Raw genomic sequence first — 18,789 nt, forward strand, 5'->3', positions numbered from 1 at the left:
AAATAAAATAAAGGAAAAGAAGTGCTGGCAAGGCTATTGTGTAAAGGGAACCCTCCTACAATGTTTGTGGGAATATAAATTAGTATGCCTTCTTTAGAGAATAATATGGAGTTTCCTCAGAAACCTACACAAAGAACTACCGTACAACCCAGTAATTCTGCTCTTAGGTATCTACCTAAAAGATAGGAAAACCCTCAGTCAGAAAAATATTTGCACTTCCGTATTTATTGCAGCATTATTCACAAAAGCTAGGACATGGAATCAATCCAAATGTCCAAGATCAGATGAGTAGATTGTAAAATTGTGGCACATGTACACTAAGAAATAGTGTTCAGCCATGAAAAACAATGAGACCCTGACATTTGATATAAAGTGAAAAAAAAAATGGAAGATTTAATGTTAAGTGAAGTAAGCCATACTATGAAAGACAAGCATTGTATGTCCCTGCTCAGTATATACTGAATGCCTGCACTCTAGCAGAAATGGAAATATAGGAAGGTATAGTAACAGGGAGGGCAACTGTAGATACTAGAGATAGCATAGCAGGAGGTGGGTAGTAGGTAGCGGAAGGGAAGGGATTAGGGAGAAAAAAAACATTTAAGAGACACAAAAATGAAAAGTTATCTGTTGATGATAGTATACATGGCAATGTCTTTGACTTAACTAATAAGCACTGTATTCATGCTTGAAAAACCATGTGGTACTCTATAAAGATATACAATGATTAAATGTAAGTATAAAAAATTTTAAAAGAAAAATAAATAAATAAAAGGAGGAGGTCTTCAAAAAGTTCATTGAAATGTGTATTTTAAAAATCTATGCATGGGAACTAGCAAATAGCATAATGGTTACGTTGCTGAACTCCCACATTGTGGACCACAGTTTGAATCCCGGACCTGGTGGCTTAAGCCTCATGCCAAGTGCATGTGCGTGCATGCCCAAGATCACAAGAGGAGAGTGGAGGAGTAGTGATTGCAGTGTGGTCAATCCCCTGGTGGGTGATTTCTTGCTTTTTATCTCTCTATCTCTGTTTGTCTCCCTGGTGAGTGAATGCACACTAGAGCAAAAAACACTCTCTCTCAAAATAAATAAATAAATAAATAAATGACTATCCATGGCTTTCAAAAAAATACTTGCACCAAATTAATAAACTTACACTTTAATTCTATTTTCCATGAATTTTCTGAAACCTCCTCATATACACACATGCACACACACATATCACATATACAGTGTGTGTGCATGTATAAATACAAATATGGTCTTTATCTACTTGAGATACCTTCCATAAACTTTTTAAAGCTCTCTTAGAAACACATATGCACATGTGCACACACACACACATACATAGTGTGTGTGTCCATGTGTGTATGTGAGGAGGAATAGAAATATGTCCTTTATCCATTTGAGATACCTTCCAAGGCCCCCAGTGGATGTCTGAAATCATTGATAGTACTGAACTTTATATGCATTACAGGCTGTTTTTCTGATAACTGAGATGCCTATAAAGTGACTAGCAGGAGGGTAGTGGATACAGCGTAGATGATTTGGACAAAGGGATGATTCACATCACATGAACGGATGGAGCAAAATAGTGGGAGATTTCATCAGGCTACTCAGAATGATGTATAATTTAAAACTTAGAAATTGTTTATTTCTGGAATTTCCCATTTAATATTTTCAGACTATGATTGACTATAGGTAAGAAAACTTGCAGAAAGCTAAGCCTTGGATCGGGAAGGACTCCTCTATGTCTGTGTGTGTATATCATATCTATCACATGCCAAGTACTCTGTTATGTACTTTACATGTATTCAAATACCCTGTGACTTTGGTATTATTATCATCTCTATTTTGTAGATGAAGAAACTAAGGCTTAGAGACTAATTTTCTTATGGTCACTGAGCTAGTAAGTTGAAGAACCAGCATTGAAACGTAGGTTAAGTTTGACTACAGTGCCTATCCCCATTAACCACCAGGCACTACATATTGCTAGCCATAGAATCCTCTGGATGGATGGGCCTCCGGATTCCAGGACTAATGAGTAGGTTTAAGGCTTAGCCACTAGAGGGTGATGCCTCCCCTAATCTTAAAGGACACCATTCGAAACACTAGAGACTTGTGGGAGCTAGTTATTCTCTCCCTCCGGTAGAAAACGTCTCAAAAAAAAGCAAGTCTGACTCTAGCTCTTTTTGGCTATGTATGTGTGTGATTTGTGTGGAGGTGGAGCTCTCATGCAGGGCTTCTCAGGGGGGAATGAGGAGAAGAGTAGGAAGAGCCTAGTGGTTTAGAGCCAGGACTCTGTAGGTACACTGTTCTGTTCTCTCCCAGCTCTCCCATGTTCTGGTGCGTGACTGCAAACTGTCACTTCTGAGCCCTAGTTTTCTGTCTTAAACACGAAGTTAACCCCACCATCTCTCCTGGGGTTTAGCGAGGTTGTTTCAGGATAAAGTGTGTGCGACTGCTGAGCAAGATGACTAGGACACTACAGAGGAGCTCAGCAATTGGTAATTCCTCCCAATGGGTCTGGACTTTTCAGCCAGAATGAAGGACGAATGCCTAGTCAGGGCTCATTCCACTCAGAGGCCACACAGCAATGGGAGGTAGGAACAGAATTTTCTCATCGACCCCATGCCTCTGGTAGCCAGGTGCTCACAGTCAAGGTTCTATGAGAGCCTACTGCTGCCAGGTGGGAGGCTCCCAAACATTTCTCCCTCCTTCTCCCCTTTCAGTGGCCCTGAGCTTTTCCTGGCCCCTAGCCTGGAGTTCTCCATATCCCGTGACTCGCTTTCCTTCAGCCAGAATTTAAATTCTCCCTCACACTCCCACAGATTTAATCCTTCACCAAACCTTGTTGATTCCACCTTCTGAAAGCACAGGGCTCTGGAGTTAGCGCTGAGTCCTGGTTTTGCGACTTGCCACTGGTGTAACCTTGGGCAAATGCTGTCATCTCTCAAATTTTGACTCAGCCATTTATAAATTGTGTGACCTTGAGAAAATTCCTTAACCTCCCCAAATCTCAGTTTTCTCATCTATAAGACTAGGATTCAATAGGTACATAGGTACAATTAGATAGAAGGAATAAATTCTACTGTTCCATTGCACAGTAGGTGGGTAACAATCACATACTGTATATTTCAGAATAAGAGAGGTTTGCCAATGTTCTAACTCCAAGAAATGATAAATGTCTGCGAAGTTGGATATGCTAGTGATCCTAATTTGATCATTACACATTGTATACGTGTATCAAAACATCACACTGGAGGTCAGCAGGTGGCATAGTGGTTATGGCACAGGACTCCCACATGGCTGGTTGTGGTTTGAGTTTCAGACCCAGTGGCTGAAAAATCACACTGGGCACATGTGTGTGTATGCCCAAAATCCCAGGAGGAGAATGGAGGAGAAAGGATTGTAGCATGACTGTCCACCTAGGGGGTATTTTCTCACTTTCCCTCTCACTGACTCTCTCTGGTGAGCACATAGGCCCTATGGCAAAAACTTTTTTAAAAAATCATGCTGAGGGACCAACAGTTAGCGTAATGGCTATGTCGCTGGACTCCCACTTAGTCGACTGTGGTTCAAGTCCCGGACCCGGTGGCTTAAACTCATGCTGGGCGCGTGTGCGTGCATGCCCAAGATCCCGAGAGGAGAATGGTGGAGAAGGGATTGCGGTGTGGCCATCCCCCCTCAGGGGTGATTTCTTGCTTTCTATCTCTCTGTCTCTCTCTGTCTGTCTGGCGAGCGCATGCCCTATAGCAAAAAACCTCTCCAAAAAAAAAAGCTGAATCCCATGACTGTGTGCAGTTACTATGTGTCAGTTGAAAATTAAAAACTAAATACATTACAGCAAACAACAATATTAATCTTATCTATGTTTTAGAATTATAAGGATTAAATGATGTAATACATGTAAAGAGTCTGGCACTTAGAGAGTGCCATGGATTGCTGTGTGATTTAGGGCAAATTTTAGAAACCATTCTGCCTCAGTTTCCCTTACTGTATCTATCCCTTAGGGTTGTTGTATTAAAGGAACCAATCCATGTAAAATTCCTGGTCATTCATTAAGTCCATAGTAAGAATTTTCAGTTGTTCTCTTCTTCTCCTAACCACTCTGCTGCCTATTCTCCTCTGGATAGAAAAGCTGCCACCTTCCACCCTAGTAGGTGTCACCATCTCCTACTCACCCTTTCCCAATTGCCTATGTGATTATCTAGTGAGCAATTTATCTCCTTTCTTCCACAGTCCTCTATTGTAAAATGGTGACTTAAGCTCATTGTTTTAGTCTTTCAAGACCCTGGGGTTTGTTACTGTACTTTTACTCCATTTGGCAAGGCTTATGGCAACCTCCACTCAAGTGCACAAACCCAGGTCAGAAACCTTGCCAGCTCTTACCTGTCTCAATCAGAAATGGGAATAATGATTGTGCCAACCTCCTGGGATTTTTCTGACTATAGTATAATGTGAAATAAAGGGTGTGATATAAGTAGCAAGTGCCTAGAAAACACTGAACATTGTGGCTATCACTTCCTGAGTACTCTCTCTTTGCTGGATTTCTAGTCCTGAGTTTACATGCTTGCATTGGGGTTGCTGTAAGGCTTGCCAGCTATGGGTACACCAAAAGTACACTAACAGACACCAAGTTCTTTATAGGTCATAACCAAACTTAGGTAACCTAATAACCTTGTTTTTGTTTTTTTGTTTGTTTGTTTGTTTGTTTGTTTTTGAGAGGTTTTTGCTATAGGGCGCATGCGCTCGCCAGACAGACAGAGAGAGATGTAGAGACAGAAAACGAGAAATCACCCCCCAGAGGGGATGGTCACGCCGCAATCCCTTCCCCTCCTCCATTCTCCTCTCAGGATCTTGGGCATGCATGCACACGCGTCCGGCGTGAGTTTTAAGCCACCGGGTCTGGGACGCGAACCGTGGTTGACTACATGGGAGTTCAGCGACATAGCCACTACGCTAACTGCTGGTTCCCCTAACAACCTTGTTTAGGAGGAAGATTCACTACCATTTACAACGGGGGACTGGAGAGAAAAAGACATGCCTACCCACTAAATAACCAAACAGGTAAGTTGTGGGTCGGGGGTGAGAGGTTGGAGCTGGTAGCATTCATGGGACTGGGATGTAGTAATGGGGGAAGCTTCTCTGTGGCCAGAGGCAGAAGAGAAAGGGCGACTATTTTAATAAGCATGTGCCAGATGGGGCAGAAGTGTGACAGAATAAAGAACTACAGAGGTTGTAGTGGGAGGGTTAAGAGTAGAGAAATGACCTTGACACACAAGGGTAATGGATTCATGAAAAGAACCAGCAAGTGGCAAATATGGAATTTGAACCCAGGTATATCTGTTACCAAAGCCCATGCTCTTAATCATTGCCATATTAATGCCTGGCACATAGTAGGTACTCAACAAATATTGTTTAATTGTGGAAGTTATACTGCTTCCTATTTCTTAAAAGTTTTCTCCCTCTGTCTCATCCTTCAAGGCCCAGCTCAAATGCAGACTTGCTCTTAAAAGATGTGCCCTCTCTCTGTTGCCATGGAGTAGGGGAAACAAGAGGAAAAATGAGTGCTGGGATGCGGAAGTACTGGGGCACTAGGATGGGACTGCTGGGTGGAGTTGGAGGAAGGACTCTGAGTTTTACAAAGAGTTTTTCTCAAAAGATTACACATTGGAGTAGAAGTTGCTGCAATGATAGGATACACCCTTATCAAAGTAAGTCATACTGGGCTCTGATTAGTCAGAATAGTACATTACAATTATAGCAACCACGAATGGGAAGAATTGGAAGCCATTTTAGGATAGGGGACTAGGAAGAAAGTGAAACAAAATGTCTATCTGGAGAACAACAGCACATGTGTAGTAAAAAGGAGAGGCCTAAAAGTGAGAAGAGCTCATTCTAAGTTAAGAATTACTGCTCCAAGGGTTTTAGGATCCTTAAACCCCAGGGATTTAGGGATTTGTAATTCTCTGCTATATAATACCTTAAAACCAAGGATACTGGGATTCCAGGGATTTTAAATCCCTATAACCTACAGTATAAAGACTCAAGCAGTTTTCAAGCTTTGAAATGCTGGAAGCTTAGGACCCAAAATAAGGATTTTAAATAGAACACTGGACATGTTAAAAACACTAATTAATCCCCCCTTGACTTCAAATCAATCTTGGTTTGACCCTTGGGAGAGTAGTTTCCAAACTGTCTTTTCCACATTTAGGGATCCTTGAAGAGGCCTCACAGATGGAAATGGAGTTAGTTCACAAGAGAAAGGACCCCAGGGTAGGAACTTGGGTTCTCCATTGTGACTTCCACCAGGTCAGTTCCATTCTTGCTTGAGTTATATAAGGCTTCTCATTTAATTCAAAAGAAGAGTTGGGGCCAGACAGTGGTGCAGCTGTAAAAATGAGACACTTTGTGAAGCAATCCCACAAACCTTCCTTGCTCAAGTCTGGAGACCTCCTGAGTATGCCAGGTCCTAGCTGGATAAGGCTGGGGTGGATCATAGCATCAGGACCTTGTTGGAGGTGCTGCCTCTCTCTTTCTCTCTCTCTCTCTCTCATGGAAGAAACAAACAATAACAAAAACAAAAGAGGAGTTTTCTCACTAATGCACACAAAATAAGTTTTAAAATCTCTGTCCTAGGAAAAGGGGGTCCCAAACCTATAGGCTACCATTTGAATATAAAGAAGGGTGGTTCAGGAAGCCACGCTTGACCTATGCTTTTTAAAAATTTGTTTTTTTGTTTGGTTTTAGTGAGGATAAATACTGCAAAGATGCTTTGACTGGTAAACCATCAAATGATGCCAAAGAGATCGGGTGGGAATGACTGAGAAATCAGTCATTAGTTGAGTAAGTCAGTCTTAAGCTGACTCTAGCCTATAAGCTTATTTCTTTTATAAAATCAATAGCAATAGCTACTAAGACCACTATTACTATGACTACCACCATTTATTGAGTGATTTCGCTATGTACCAGGGGCTATGTTAAGCATTTTACATACGTTATCGCATCACAAAATCCTAAGAGAAAGTATCATTATTATCCCATTTTACAGATGAAGAGACTGGGGCTCACAGTGGATTAATAACTTGCCCAAGGTCCTATAGCTGGCACATGGTAGATTTCTTTTACTTACAAGCAGAAACAGAATGGACTAAAGGGATTAAAGTAGTCAAAGATCAACCACCTCGAAGACTTAATTAAGGAATGAGGTTAAATTTTGACCAATAGATGGCACTAGTGTGTGAGTTTGGTGGCCTGCTCAAGGCTGCATTTAATTCAAGGAAGTCCCAGCTGAGACTCAGAATAAAAGCGGCCTGTCTTAAGTTGAGGGAGAAGGGAAAGAAAGATGGCCGTCTTTTTGCTCCTGAATAAGATGATCCTACTCTGTTCTCTTTGTAGCTAAGCAAAGATACGGAGAAGTCAGAGCTGGGAGACAATGGTGGTTCTACCAAGAGCCACTTTAAGACCTCAGAATCTTTTTTCCTTCAGCATTTCTTGAGTAGGCAGTATGTTGTGCAACAAAATCATATGCAGGTATCAAACACAGACTCTTACCTCACAGGAAGGAAGGTAGAATCTATGGTAGGGAAGGTACTGGATGTATGGGGGCACCCAAAATGGATTTGAGGATCTGGGGAGGCTTCCCACAGGAGGGGTGTCTGAGCTAGTCCTAGTGGATGAATAGCACCTTACTAGGCATACAAAACTGAAAGGCATTCCAGACAGAGGTGTTAAGTCACAGAGGTGTCAGAAAGCATATCACATTCAAGGATAGGCATGTAAATTTCAAGCATTGAAAGATGAATATGAAGAGCTAGGCAAACATCAGATGATTAGAAGGCCTAGAACATCTACTTAAGGACTTGATTTGTGAATATTTATCACTATATTGTGTGCATACATGTGTATTTTTCTGGGTAGAGAACCTATATATTTTTTAAGAATTATTTTATTTAACTTTATTATTTATTTATTTATTTATTTATTTATTTATTTATTTTAGAGGGGCAGAGAGAGAGAGAGAGAGCAAGCCACCAGGTCTGGGATTCAAACTACGATCAGCCATGTGGGAGTCCAGCACCTTTAACCACCATACCACCTGCCAGTCCTGAGAATCCATAGATTCTTAAGAGGATCTGTTACAAAAATTAAAAAGAGAAAGAGAGAAGTTCAACTGTTGGTGAGAGAAGAATATAACATGATTTGATATGGTGGCCTGTGTGGAGGATACATCGCAAAGTGACATGCTAGGGGCAAACAAGTTAGTTAAAGAGGAATTAGCATGAGGGCCTGAGCTGTGGTAGATACAAACGGAACTGAAAAAAATTGATAGGAACCCTCATTTTTATGTACACATAGCCATCTCTAAGGCTTCAATGAAGCTGAGTCTCTCACCTTCCCCCCAGATCCTATCCTTACTCCCAACATACAAGGTTCCCTTGGGGAGACTTTTTGTTCTTTTTCCAAACTGTCCTTGAAGTTTCATCAAGCCTGATTTCACAAGTTGACAGAGGGCCTGGCCCCCTGCTGTATCCCCAGCCCTATCTCTCCATGGAGAACAATCTCCATAAACTGATATCGGATAGAGCAAAGAGTTGACTGACCTTGAGCTGGTCTCTGACCCTCGGCCCATGGCTTCACAACATGGGCAGAGTTCAGTTAAGAAATCAGCATAGTTCCAAGAAAAAGGCAAACATGATCCAGTTCATTTTTCTCCTAATTCATTTCATGCCAATGCACAGACTTTAATGAATGACAAGCAAAACTGGGGGAGAGGGCATCCTCAGAGTGAACTGATTATATAGATGGTTCTTTCCCTCACTCTAAGCCCCACCAAGAAGGCACAAAACTTTGCTTGGATCTTGGAGTTGAAGCCAGAAGTCAGGCTTCCAATGGGGAGGCTGGACTATGTGTCTACCTAAGAAGACTGCGAATTGAAGGGCACCAAGGAAAGTCTGCCCTCCTCTGTCCTTCTCTGACTCCTTGAGGCTTCAAAAAAGCAGTTCTTCTACTCCCCTAGAGTTCCTAGGACTCACCTCCATCAACACAACTGCATCCCGACAATGAGACACCAGAGGCCTGGGCTCGCAGGCAGGTCTGGTAAGTCAAGGCGAACCAGGCAGCTTAACGACCCAATTTTTAGTCCAGAAAGCTGTGCCTGGAGACTCTTGGTTAATCGATGTCCAAGAGAATTTGCCAGGCATTCTAAATATGAAATAGAGTTCCTAGGACTCACCTCCATCAACACAACTGCATCCCGACAATGAGACACCAGAGGCCTGGGCTCGCAGGCAGGTCTGGTAAGTCAAGGCGAACCAGGCAGCTTAACGACCCAATTTTTAGTCCAGAAAGCTGTGCCTGGAGACTCTTGGTTAATCGATGTCCAAGAGAATTTGCCAGGCATTCTAAATATGAAATTAAGCTGTGACTGCTTCAGTTTGGACAGGTCAGAGGCAGGGAAGGAGGCTGACCTGTGGCCCTGTGTGGTGTGGACCTTGGTATCCTCACACACTCTTTTGGCCCCTTTTCATTTGTATCTTCATTCTCCTCTTCTTCTTCTTCCTCCTCGTGTTCACTATCTGAGTCCTCGTACAGGTTAATGGTGGCCTGGACAGGGAAATTCTGCAGTAAAACTTCCCCAGCACTGAACAAGTAGTCAAAGGAATGGGACTTAGGCCAGAAGAGCCTGTGGATAGAGAAGAAACAGGGCCCCTAAGTAAAGATGGGTTTCACATGTGCATAGGGGTCAGTAGGGTCAAGAAGAAGCCGTAGCCAGAACTTTTCTCTTAGATGCAGTAATAGGGGTCAGAGGGAAAGGAAGAAAAAGAGAATTGTAACAGGGCCTTTTGAACTGTAACAAAAAAGTCCCAGGCAGGAAAGTCAACCCTGGTGGTCTGTAGCTGCCATGGGCACTGACTCCACTCCTTACCCCAGGGTGGGCTATAATTCTCTAGCCCTGTGCCCCTCATGTCCTTCTTCCACTAAGGATTCCTTCATTGGAGTCATTGACAGAGCCTCCGGGGAAGGTGACCTGACCAAGTCCCTTAAACTCTCTGGGCTTGTTTTCTCTTCTGTGATGAAACAGTGATCACAGCATAGGTTCCCTTTTCCTACTTCCTAGGACTGTTATGAGGATTTAAAGAGCTAGTGGATCTGTTCTTTTCGTCCCTGGCTGCTTGAGGATATATCGCCATCATGAATGACACAGTAACTATCCGAACCAGGAAATTCATGACCAACCGACTACTTCAGAGGAAACAAATGGTCATTGATGTCCTTCACCCCGGGAAGGCAACAGTACCTAAGACAGAAATTCGGGAAAAACTAGCAAAGACGTACAAGACCACACCAGATGTCATCTTTGTGTTTGGGTTCAGAACCCATTTTAGTGGTGGCAAGACAACTGGCTTTGGCATGATTTATGATTCTTTGGATTATGCGAAGAAAAATGAACCAAACATAGATTTGCAAGACATGGCCTTTATGAGAAGAAAAAGATATCAAGAAAACAGTGAAAGGAACACAAGAATAGAATGAAGAAAGTCAGGGGGACTGCAAAGGCCAATGCTGGTGCTGGCAAAAAGTGAGCTGGAGATCGGAGAGCAGTCGAAGGAGTAAAGATTCTGCAGTGACTATCTGCGGTGATTGTACAGATTTTTCACGAGAGGATTAATAAACCAAAAAATATATAAATAAATAAAAAGAGCTAGTGGATCTATGTCAAGTTCTGAGCTTGGTTCCAGAAGCTTACCTGACAGGGTGATGGAACTCAGAGTCAGCCTTGGTGGCCTCAGCAGCTGTTGCCCCACCAGTGGCCTGTCCAAAGCAAAAGCTAGCATGTGACTCAAGGTACATGTCCAGATCACTGCCTCCTCCATATCAGGGTCAGAAACCTGCAGGTAAGATGATCTAGAAGAGACCTTAGACATCTCTGGGGTCTGCTCTCCTCCCCTCCTGCAGCATGAGGTTCTGTCCTGGTTCTTACTGAAAAACAAGTAAACAGAGCCTGGGAGCTACTTGCTCTCCTGCCCTGATTCCAACATCTGTTTGGAGACTGTCCAGAGGACATAGTTCCACTAGAGCAGCAAAGATTGGGGGGATGAAGGGGGCAGTGGGAAAGCACAAGATAAGTGCCAGTAAACTAGATTTAGGCACCAGTTCCATCACATACTGGTTGTGGGGCTTGCCAAAATTCCTTCCCCAGTCTGAGCCTCAGTTCTCTCATCTTTCTAACTGCCACAGAAACTTCGGGTCTTCCCCCCTCCCAGAGTTGTTGTGGGAAGCAAGTATTGGCAAAACTATGAGGAAACTGTCCTAAATCTGCTGCCCCGGACTGAGGTCAGGCAGGGGCTCTCTGGGAAGGGATCTGGTCTATGTGAATGCATGTGGATTTGTGTGTATGTGAACACATATCACAGGGGCTCAGCTTACCAAATCCACCAGCTTTCTCCTCAGCCTTGAGGGGTCATTTGTGGAGGACAACCAGGGCCGCCAAAGACAAGCCCCTCTAGGAAAAAGAGGAGATTAATCAGTGAAGAAGAGACTGAAAAGTGGATTCTTTAAGATAACAAAACAGGCCTTCAAACATTTGGCTCAGGTGCCATCTGCTCCAGGAAGCCTTTCCTAAGGCCCCTGAGTCCAGGCCAGGACAGATGCCCCTCCTTTCTGCTTCAACAATGTTATCATTGCTCTTATCACACTGGTCTGTAATTACCTGTTTACTTGTCTTTGAGCTTCTTAAGTTCAAAGATATGTTCAAAGATGTATTTGATCATATCTGAATCCTCAACACTTAGCACAATGACTGATACACAGTAGGTATTTCAGTAAATGTTTGTTGAATGTTTAATGTTTGGAGGAATGAATCAGGGTTGGGTGGAAAATAACTTACCTCCTACATCCTCCTTTAAGAGGAAGAGCTCAGAGTCCTATCTTGCTGGGCTGGGGGAGGGGGTCAGAAATGTTTCTGGGCCCACTGCTCCCCCACCAGACTTCCAAAGGTAGGAAAAAAATCAAATGGGAATCTTATGATGTGTTCAGGAGAAGATGGTGTCTGATCAAAGGTCTCTTTAGACTCCAGCCTACTTTTCCCTTCATTTCCTCTTCCATTCTAGATGCTATTAACCCCGGGCTTCATAGCAGTCTCCTCTGGGCCCTTAGTAGACTCAACCACCTGGCCCATGAAGGCCTAGCTGCTTGGCCTTCAGCTTTGGAAATGCCCACTGTCCCCCAAGTCTCCTACTACCACCCAGAGGGATTAGTGAGGTGAAAAGCCAGATGAGCTATTCCAGCCAGAGAGGTAGAAAGAGAACTGAAAGGCTGTTGTTTTTCCCTTTCCCAGAGAACAAGAGTGTCCTGTACATCTCATTTTCCTTCCTCTCCCAGGAACCTCTCTATGCCTGAGTTCAGGTTCCCATAGGTCAAGTTTTACTGACCTTCCACTCTCATCTGCTTCTTGTCCAGAGAAGAAAAGGGATGATGAGCTTAACAGGCCAGGGAGTGCTAGGGGGCCTTGAAGTAGGGCCAGGGCAGAGTCGGGGGCAGCAGCAGCAGCAGGGTACATCCTCAGGTAGCTAAGGTTGGACAGGCTGGGGGTTTCCTAACTCTCAGAAGCTTCTACATTCTTTCAGCCTTTCCTGGGAGACCCTTTTATAAGCTCTGTGTGGACTCATAATTTATTCAGAGTATGCATGTGGGGGGAGGGGACTAGGGTGGGGAGGAGTGAAGATTTAAGAAAGGGGCCCAGGGAGGGAGACTTTGGTTCCTGGGTGTGAAATCTCTCCCAATTGAATAAACGGGGTGTCAATGGGGGGTGAGGGGCTTTACCTCTAAGTCAAAATGGAAAGCACAGAAGGGACAAATTGCACACCATTTGTGTGAATTCCCCAGGTGGTGGCAAGGCCCAAGGCGGGAGGAAGGGGCTCATTAGTACCCAGAACCATGGAGAGCTGTCAGGAGCAGAGGTTTGTGTAGGCAGGCCTTTAGACAGGCTGGTTCCTAGCAATAGGAGACAGCTGACCTTCCAAGGAGAGCAACAGACTCACACGTTATTCAGCTCAAACCCCAAAGAGACTTGCCAAGTAGGCCTGATATAGGGTGACTGTCATTAAACACATCACTTTCGTCAGGGAAAAGGGGGGTTCTGGGTGAAGTAGGTCTAGTTACCTCAAGTCTTCTTTCACCCCCCCGCCCCACCCTTTTACTAGTCAGTTCACTTGCAAAAGTGTCCTCTTCAGCCTCAGCAGTTAGGGGTCCAGTGAAGAAGAATAGGCAGGATTTTTTTTTTTTTTTTGGAGAGATTTTCACTGTAGGGTGTGTGCGCTCGCCAGACAGACAGAGAGAGACAGAGAGACATAAAGCGAGAAATCACCCCCCAGGGGGGATGGTCACGCCACAATCCCTTCTTCTCCATTCTCCTCTCGGGATCTTGGGCACGCACGCACACGCGCCCGGTGTGAGTTTTAAGCCACCGGGTCCGGGACACAAACCGCAGTTGACTACGTGGGAGTCCAGCGACATAGCCATTATGCTAACTGCTGGTTCCCAAGAATAGGCAGGATTTTGCAGGACTTCTGGGTCAGATTCCAAATCTCAGATCTCAGCTTCCAGTTCAGGAGCCAGGGTGCTGAGAGGAGGCAGAGTACTGCTCAGCCACTAAACTGCTGAAGAACTACTCAGGCATGGTCCTCAGACTTAACCAGCTTTCTGAGCCTTTGCCTAAAAGCTCCAGTTACAACTACTGGGCCGTATCTTATGCTTTGGAGTCTCAAAAATATTCCTCCTGGCCTCAGTGTACAACACCAGTACAGATTTAGCTGCTTAGATATTTATCACATTCCACTTTGTAATTGTTAACAATTAGAAACAACCTCAATGTCCAGCAATAGGAAGCCCATTAAATTAATTAGGATAAGTACTTGCAACTGAATACTAAGGAGGTGTTCATGATTGTGTTCTAGGAAGTGTAATTATATAGAAAATGAAGAAAAAATCAGATGATAAACTACATGACTAATTTGACTTAAGGGCTCTGTTCTCTGTTCACCTACTACCTCCTACGGCTTCTCTTTGAATTCCAGCTTAATTGTATTCTTTGTCGCAAAGGAAAATAGAAAGCCACCTAAATATTTTGCTTTTAAAAGCTGGTCAAATACTCCATTGAACAGTTCCACAATTTATGTTAGTTAGAACTGGTGGAGCCAGCAGGTTGCATGAGGGTTAGGAGTGCTGGACTCCCACATGTCGACTGCAGTTTGAGGCCTGGACCGAGAGCTTGAGAATTGTGCTGGAGTCTTGAGAGTCACACCGAGCATGTGTGCGTGCATCTCCAAAGTCCCAGGAGGAGAATGGAGTAGGGACTCCACATGGCCATCCCCCCTGGGGGGGAGTGATTTCTCACTTTTCCTCTTACTGTCTCTCTCTGTCTCTCTCCTCTCCAGTGAGCACACATACCCTATGACAAAAGCATTTCAAAAAAAAAAGAAAAAAAGAACTGGCATGGCATAAGAATGAGGGAAAAGTTTAACACATTGAAAAAATGAAAGAAAAGCCTTCAAAATATTACTCAGAGGATGATCCCATTTTGGTAAGAATAAAGTATAGAATGTATGATAGTCAGGGAAAAAAAAAGAATGATTAGAGGACAGTGTTACAGTTCTTTTTGCGAATAAGAGTAGAGTGGATTTTTTACTTCCTTTTTTTATGCTTTTCTGAAATTTCTAAAGAGTTTCACCATGAATTAATATTATTTGGGTAAAGACACATAAAAAAGAAAAGAAAGAAATGTTTATTGGAGAGAAAACTCTTGGGGAAATGACAGCCATTTTCCAATGTCTGAGGATTAAACTGCAATGAGTTTACACTTGTTCTGGGTGACTCCAAAGGGCAGGGCTGAGGCCCATGAGTGGAAGCTACAGGGAGACTCATATTGGCTCAATCAAAGGAAAACTTTCTAACGGCTCAGCTGCCACCTGACCCAAGAGCCTGGCGCCATATCGGCCCTCAATAAACAGAGGTTTATTATACAAACTGAAATGAGTCTAGTGGAATGCACTGCCTTGGACAAGAGTGAGCATTCTGTCGCTGACTTTTGTAAGTGCAGACTGGATCCTGGACCCTGAAGAAGGAAACCTAGTTGGAAAAGGGAGAGTTGCTGTGGAGCCTGAGTTTCTCTCAGTCTCTTGAGAGTTCTTACTAAATTTACCTCCAGAAGATGAGCATTTGCTTGTACTGCATCACTGGCTTAAGAGAGGAGTGAGGCTAAGAGAAGCCAAGCTGAAGTGATTAGGCTAGAAGGCAATGATGGCAAGATAAAACCTATTGTTGCACCCTAGGATCTTTTTTACCTCTAGATAGCCTCTTAAAACAGGCAGGAGGGAGAAGGGAAAAGAAGAGGCAGACTTTTTTTTTGAGCTCTACGCTCATGCCCAGCCAGATTTGGCCATGCACCCACTGTGCTATCTCCCTCTCACCTCGAATTTGTGTCCCTTCAGCTCAGGGAATACAGACTTTTCCCTCTCCTGAACAGCAGGCTTCCCCTTACACCCAGTTCCCAGCATGCTCTCCTAGAGCCAGGGATTCTACAGTCCTGTCTCCACGGCTCTTCATTCTCCCTACACAACTGCTCTGCTGTGCTGTCTCCTAAAAATTGCCTCGGCCTCATTCTGCTTGTGGGAGATGAAGCCTGTGGCCTCTCTCCAGCTGTAGAACTTAAGGTCTACAAGTGTTGCTAGGCAAAAGTGGGAGCCTGGCTGTTCCCTTGGCACTTAGCACAGAACAGGAGTAAGGTGATCAGCAGGGTAGCAAGAAAGATTTGGATCATCCAAAATAGAGAACTGCCTATTAGGGCAGTTAAGATTGTACCTGTTTCCCCTAACAGCCCTAGAGTGCTCCTGGGTTTTGTCAATGATTGCCTTGCCAGGGCTTTCTGAGAGTACTGAGTGCCTCCTTGGGGTCAGACACTTGGCTAGCTTTGCCTAGCAAGCAAAGGGATAAACTGGAAAGAGAAAAGTGCTGTAGCCCCTGCCTCAGCAGGGAGAGGGAGAAACCTTCAAGGGAGGACAGACTCAGTCACAGCTGGACTCCTGTTCCCCTCAGTCATCTTTGTCAAGTCCCCAGTGTCAGCCTCCACACTTTGCTTGGGCCTTATTCCAAACTTCCTTTTCCTCCAAACTACCACGTTCCTGCCCTGCCCCTCTCTTTGCACGGAACAATCTCTCCTCCTACTTCCCTGAGAAAACAGGCCTTCAAGCGTGAATTACCTCAGTGCCCTGCCCCACCCCCCCAGAAAAAATATTGGCCTGCCTCTCCAACTTCCTTCCCCTTCAACCCTCCCTTCTCAGGGGACAAGGTGCCCCTCTCGTTAAAGGCTAATCTCTTTGCCTGGGCCTTGGCCTCAGCCTCATCTACCCCTGTTTTCTGGGCCCTTCCTCCAGACATTATGCTCCTTCTCTTCAGGAAAGTTTAACTTCTCTGTACTAGATCTTTCTTTTGAATATAACCTGTCTCTGTTATACCAGAACCATGTCCCCTCACTCCCCAAGTATGTTCTCTGGCTTCCTTAACTTGCCCTCTCTCACAAGTTCTCTCTTCTTCCTCTCTCCTGTCTCCTCCCTTTTCTTTATGTCACCTTCAAATTTGTTGGTTTTAAAGTCTATACCTGAGACTTCCATTTTTCCCTTCTTATTCACATGTTAACCAACAGCAGTGTGGCCCCAGCCACATCATTCCAGTGAAATGTCACTGTCAAAGGTCACTAATGATCTCCTAGTTGCCAAATTAGGTGACCTCTTTGAACTCTGGGTGGCAAAAACTACTGTATGCCAAGTCTTCAATTCTGAACCTCTACTTCCTCTTTCAGCATCCATGATCAGTCTCTCCTGGTTTTCTTCCTACCTCTGGAACCATTCCTCTCAGTCTCTTTTCTGAACTCTCTGCTCTGTTCATTCCTCAAATTGGCTGTTCTCAAATGACAGTCCACTGATTCAGACTCATACACAGTGCTATTTTCAACCGATCACAGAAAAATGAGAAAAAGTTCATTATGAGAGTTTTACAAAAACTGAAATTAATTTAATTATGAATGACTACCCTCCATTCTGAGATTATGCCCTTCCTATTTAATAATGGTAAAATGTTCTCTCTTTTTTGAAATGATGATGATGAATGTTAATATATATATTTTTAATGCTCCTACTCGGCAAAATAAAATGTTGCTTTCTCTAGGTCCATCCTATAAATGTTTATTGAATGAATGAAAGAATGACAGTTACAGTAACAGCATGAAAATTCCCCAGTAGGTATCTCAAACTCATTCCAAAACTGAATTATTTTTCTCTCCTACAACTCTTCTTTGCACCTACCTCAGTAATTGAGCCCAGCTTGCTTTTCCAGTCTTCTGCCTCCAAAGGCCTCCTGTCCTCATACCATCCACTGAAGCCCTCCCCACCCCCAACTCTATCTTCGTATTGTATACAGGCCATTCACCTGTTATCTTATAGGAGTTTATTCTGAAAAAATATTAATCCTACCATGTATCATAGAGGAAGAATGACTTGAGATCATTTTTTTATTTGTGATAGAGCATGTGCGTGCACATGTGAGAGTTAAAGGAGAGAGAGACAGAAAGAGAAAGAGAGAGAGGGAAGCATCCTTCATACAGTCTGGCCATGTCACAATTTTCTTCCTTCAGTCCTCCAAGTTGTTGGATCCTGGGCACTTGCATGCATTTCTAGCATATTTCAGGCCGACCTGACCAGAGATTCAAACTAAGATTGCCATGTGGGATATGGCTTCTTTTCAGCACATTACACTGCACCACAGAACCAGCTTTCAGGGTCATTCCTGAGACAATGTTTTCTAAACGTTGGGTTATAACCAAAGGCAGGGCTTAAAATTAGTTTACTAAATTGCCACCAGCATTTGAGAAAATGAATAGCAAATATAAGAATAAATCATGAGTTCCTTCCATGTGGTCGCTGGGGAGAAACTGCTGCTGTGCTGACCGTGCTCTGCTGGACACGGTGTCCATGGAGATTGAACTTCCAAGTTTGGGAAGAAACCAACCATCAACCAGATGACTAGAAATCGCTGCAGGACCACAAGAAATATGGGAAAGCAGGAAAATACCTCTCCTCCAAGGGAAAAGGATAACTAATCTTCATCCACGCACAGTTCACGGGAATTCATGGAAATGTCTGATAAAGAATTCAGAACATTCATAATGGCAAAACTAACAGAGATGTAAGAGAAGAGAGACAATGAACTGATGAAGAGGAAAGAGAAAGAAGTTGTTGAGTTCCAGGAGGTGAGGAAATTCATGCAACATCTAAAAGAGGAATTTCACACTTTACAAAAGAATCAGGTGGAACTGTTAGAGATGAAGGCTATAATACAAGAAGTCAAAATTTCCCTTGAAAGTATTAAAAGCAGACTAGATCATACAGAAAATAGAATCTCTAACTAGAAAAATCCACCATGAAGACTGAGAAAATGGCCCCCAAATTTGAGACTAATATAGGAGAAGTACTAGATACCATCAAACGTCCAAAGATCCGGATAATAGGCATCCCAGAAGGTGAAGAGACTCATAGGGGCATTGATAATCTATTCCATGAGATCCTGCAAGAAAACTTTCCAAACCTAGAGAGGCACTCAAAGATTCAATCCCAAGAAATACAGAGGACCCCAAATAGAATCAACCCAAGAAGATCTTCTCCAAGATACATTATAGTCAGATTGACCAAAACCATAGACAAAGACAAGATACTAAGATTGGCAAGAGAAAAA

At 43.6% G+C, this 18,789-nt stretch overlaps 1 protein-coding gene across 1 annotated transcript in view; it reads right to left on the reverse strand.

Annotated features, from left to right (window-relative positions):
- Window positions 1-8,047: 8,047 nt before the first annotated feature.
- The window catches only part of RIPPLY1 (ripply transcriptional repressor 1), a 27,794-nt gene continuing 17,052 nt past the window's right edge, over window positions 8,048-18,789 (reverse strand). Inside the window, exons 4-9 of the mRNA XM_014593065.2 lie at window positions 15,206-15,261; window positions 12,438-12,575; window positions 11,434-11,509; window positions 10,754-10,818; window positions 9,474-9,688; window positions 8,048-8,138 (exon numbers count right to left, since the gene is read on the reverse strand). Of these exons, the coding sequence (XP_014448551.2) occupies window positions 8,086-8,138; window positions 9,474-9,688; window positions 10,754-10,818; window positions 11,434-11,509; window positions 12,438-12,575; window positions 15,206-15,261 (603 nt within the window). The 3' untranslated portion in view covers window positions 8,048-8,085. The remainder of the gene's footprint in view (window positions 8,139-9,473; window positions 9,689-10,753; window positions 10,819-11,433; window positions 11,510-12,437; window positions 12,576-15,205; window positions 15,262-18,789) is intronic.

This window comes from Tupaia chinensis, unplaced genomic scaffold (genome assembly GCF_000334495.1).
Source record: "Tupaia chinensis unplaced genomic scaffold, TupChi_1.0 Scaffold139696_1, whole genome shotgun sequence".
Lineage (NCBI taxonomy): Eukaryota > Metazoa > Chordata > Mammalia > Scandentia > Tupaiidae > Tupaia > Tupaia belangeri.